Source organism: Populus trichocarpa, chromosome 13 (genome assembly GCF_000002775.5).
Source record: "Populus trichocarpa isolate Nisqually-1 chromosome 13, P.trichocarpa_v4.1, whole genome shotgun sequence".
Taxonomy (NCBI): domain Eukaryota; kingdom Viridiplantae; phylum Streptophyta; class Magnoliopsida; order Malpighiales; family Salicaceae; genus Populus; species Populus trichocarpa.
The window spans coordinates 11,198,344-11,202,211 of record NC_037297.2 but is presented as its reverse complement, the minus strand read 5'-3'; the positions used below and the strand labels follow the sequence as shown (position 1 = coordinate 11,202,211).

The 3,868-nt window shown below is 32.6% G+C and overlaps 1 protein-coding gene across 1 annotated transcript; it reads right to left on the bottom strand.

Annotated features, from left to right (window-relative positions):
- Window positions 1-230: 230 nt before the first annotated feature.
- On the bottom strand, window positions 231-2,853 carry LOC18104316 (putative 12-oxophytodienoate reductase 11). The gene is made up of 5 exons (XM_006376077.3): window positions 2,697-2,853; window positions 2,047-2,187; window positions 1,669-1,799; window positions 1,291-1,452; window positions 231-1,067 (listed from the first exon to the last, which is right to left on the bottom strand). Exons 1-5 carry the CDS (start codon window positions 2,777-2,779, stop codon window positions 475-477), a joined length of 1,110 nt encoding a protein of 369 aa, XP_006376139.3. The 5' UTR covers window positions 2,780-2,853; the 3' UTR covers window positions 231-474.
- Window positions 2,854-3,868: the final 1,015 nt, after the last annotated feature.

Below are 3,868 nucleotides of genomic sequence, written 5' to 3'. Positions count from 1 at the left end.
ATATTTTGTTGGTGTTTTCAAATCATTTTGATGCGCTGATATCAAAAATAATTTTTTAAAAATAAAAATAATAATTTTTTAAAAATAAAAAATATATTTTTTTAATTCATTTCCAAGTAAAAAACAATTTGAAAAGCAACCGCAACCACACTCTCAAATATAACTGGTAACATTTTATATATGTTTTTTGCTACATATAAATTTTAATTATAATTTTTATGAAACATGTATTTAAATCCAACTAATCATAACTAATTATATTTTTTTAAAAATTTACTTTTATCATATCACAGTCACAAAACTTACCTCAAAAACAAAAACAAACTTAGAACAGGATGCACCTTACGCACTCCTCCTTAATGGTTTACAAAACATTTAAACTCATAGAAACAATAATTGAAAGCAATTAGACGACAACAACAAAAATACCTAGAGAATACTTAGAGACATGAACCAAGTTTGTGACTCAAAACCCTACGCAGTGTCTTCAAGGAAAGGATAATCAGTGTAACCAACAACAGGATCATGTGTGTAAAATGTTTCTCTGTTGTACTTGTTGAGAGGAGCATGAAGTTCAAATCTCCTCGGCAAATCTGGATTTGCCAAGAACAAGCGACCATAAGCGACAAGGTCTGCACGGTTCTCTTCAAGAGCTTTGTTTCCATCTTCCCTGTCATAACCACCAGCAACAATGAATGTATTGTTGAAAGCCTTCCTCATAGGCAGCAGACTTTCAGAGAATTTTGTATTCCCTGCGCCTATCTTCATTCTTGGCTCAACCATGTGGCAGTAAGCAATACCGTATTTATTCAAGGATTTAACCATGTGGAGCCCTAGTGCTTCAGGATCTGAGTCTTCTGATTCCATAAAGTTTACATGAGGAGATAGTCTTATTCCAACTTTATCTGATCCTATCTCATTCGCTATAGCCTCAACTATTTCCAAAGGGAATCGGCAGCGGTTCTCTAGTGATCCACCATATTGGTCTGTTCTGTTGTTTACTTGATCTTTCATAAACTGGTCAATTAGATATCCGTGAGCCCCATGGATCTCAACTCCATCAAAACCTATAAAAAGCGCAGAACAAGCTTTAAGTGATGGTGTATATTATTTATGAAACCCAATTTGCAGATGTTCTAACTTCATTTCCAACACAAAAACTTTACATTTTTGTTTCGGGTGGCATGAAGCTAAAGTTTCTAAAATGCTGTGCAATCACGTATTGTTCAGCTTGTTAAAATCCTGTAAGAAAATTCAGAGTTTCCAGAATATCTGAGATAGAAAGTTTACCAGCTTCTATTGCGTTCCTTGCAGCAATTCTGAAATCATTGACTATTTGAGGGATTTCATCAGTCCTTAGACGCCTCGGAGGTGTGAACTCCGTGCCTTCACGTTGAGAAGATAATGGCTTGTCTGTAGAAGAGACCGGAGCTTGCCCATCTGGCTGGAAAACTGCAAATGCCAATAATATAGAAAAATTAATTAGTAACCATATTAATCTTTTCATTTTTTGAAAATGACTTTGCTAATCATGTTAACTGACAAGAAAGTATGGCCCATGAACACCAAGCAGCATTAATCATTGTTACAGATCTGGAAACAGAACTTTAACATCCTAGTAACAAAATTAAAATTTATGCATCAATGAGATTAAAGGCAATAACTCACCGCTTTTTGACACCCTCCCAACATGCCAAATTTGACAGAAGAAAATACCTCCTTTGGCATGGACAGCATCCACAATGGGTTTCCATGCTTCCACTTGCTCTCTGGTCCAAATGCCTGGAGTATGTAGGTACCTATATATATTCAAATGTAAGATTATGAACACACTGAAGTGTCAGTGTAACAAAATCAAATATTGAATTTACGTTGCTCTGTTCCAGTAATCGCAACAAAAAGTCGCCAGTATGTAAGATTATGAACACACTGAAGTGTCAGTGTAACAAAATCAAATATTGAATTTACGTTGCTCTGTTCCAGTAATCGCAACAAAAAGTCGCCAGTTAGATTGAGTATGGCATCAGGCATGGGTGATGGAATTACCCTTGTGCTGTGTCAGAAACTCCAGTGGCTTCAGATATGAGAAGACCCCCCTTTGTGGCTCTCTGGGAGTAGTATAGGACGGCATGCGGCTGAGGAACATTATCGTAAGATCTCTGTCTAGTCAATGGTGCCAGGACAATTCTGAAAAAAACATGAAATCACCGAAGTAGTTATAATTAAAATGATATTCAAAGAAAGCAGTATATCCACTGCATTAACTATTTATTAAACCTGGGAATTTACATGATTATATTTCCCGGCCATGAGTTGGTGATGAAAACCAGGAAATCAAAGAACAAACAACTATGATAAGGGTAAATTACCTAAAGCTTGACCCAATAGCCAAAAAGTTTTGGATGATCTTATAACAAATTCATTACCCAACATATCAAATGAAACAGAAAAATCAAGAAGGAAAAAGGAAAGGTCATATACTAATTTCTTCGTGTCATACATATCGATTTTTAATGATCAACAAGACTTCACGGAAGAATTCTGAATACAAAAGCATTTTGCTGCTGAAAACAGAAAAGCAAACTGAGATCACAGCGTGTCATCTACATCAAACCATGCAAATTCAAGGAAATGGATAATACATGAAACCATACTGTACATTAAAGAAAGGGGAGATAACTTAAGTAATCAAGTACCTGTGAGAAAGATTAAACTTGCCCATCTTGTATGGGGTGAAAAGAGGCATCGTGGGAGTCACAGCATCCATTCTTTCTTGCATTTGATTAATTGTTATTGTGGTGGTTCACTAAGAACTTGTAGGAGTGGTTATGGAGAGAACCAGGTTAGCGTAGTGGGCTATTTATAGTTTTATTTATATGCTTATTTTGACTTGGAAAGAAAAAGTGATGACGTTTGAAGGTACGTAATTACAGAGGAGGGAACAAATTTGAACGCTGCAGTCATTGATGATGTTGAATTCATGGTCTTTAAAATTAAAAAATTAAAAATATTTTTTTTAATTAATATTATTTTATATTTTTAAATTATTTTGATGTGATAGGTTAAAAATATTATTTTAAAAATAAAAAATATAATTTTAAATAAAAAATAATTTAAAATACAATCATTATAATACTTCCAAACACTAAAATCCAAAAAAAAATTCCTTTAATTAATTGTTATTATAATTATATTGAAGGGTATTATTGAATTTGAACCTGAACGCAGAAATAGAAGAATTCCGATTGTGGTCCTTCAGGCCACAGATGAGTTGCTACTGTTCTAATACAAAGGTCGTTAGTTGCAAATGTGGTCCTTGTACTATTCAAGTTTGATTAATTGAGTCCCCCAACTATTAATTTCATGCATTGTCTGTCCCTCTACTATCTATTCCAATTCCAATTTGGGTCCTCCGTTTGAGATCCCATTAGCTGAGAATGGTGGAATTGTCTCAATAAACTCATCTTCGTTTTCAAAAAAGAATTTGTAACATGAAAATAAAAATCAGATTTAAATAATTTCACAATTAAGAAAAATTCAAAGGAATTAAAAATGATTGAGAATTCCAAAAACACAAAATCAATTAATCAAAGCCATTAAAACAATATTTTTTAATTTTATAAATCAATTACTTTTTTGTTTTTATTAAGTTCTTTCATATATTTCTCATTATGATTTTAAATTTTTCCTCCTCATTTTACTTCCTTCTCAACGTGACTTATGAAGTTTTAGTTTATTTCTTTTTTTCATAATTTCTCAAATTTCTTTTGATTTTTAAAATGAATTTGTTATTAGTTTTAAATCATTTTTTTATTTTTTTAATAATATATATTTTCTTTTATTTACTTGTTACTAATTTATTTTTTCA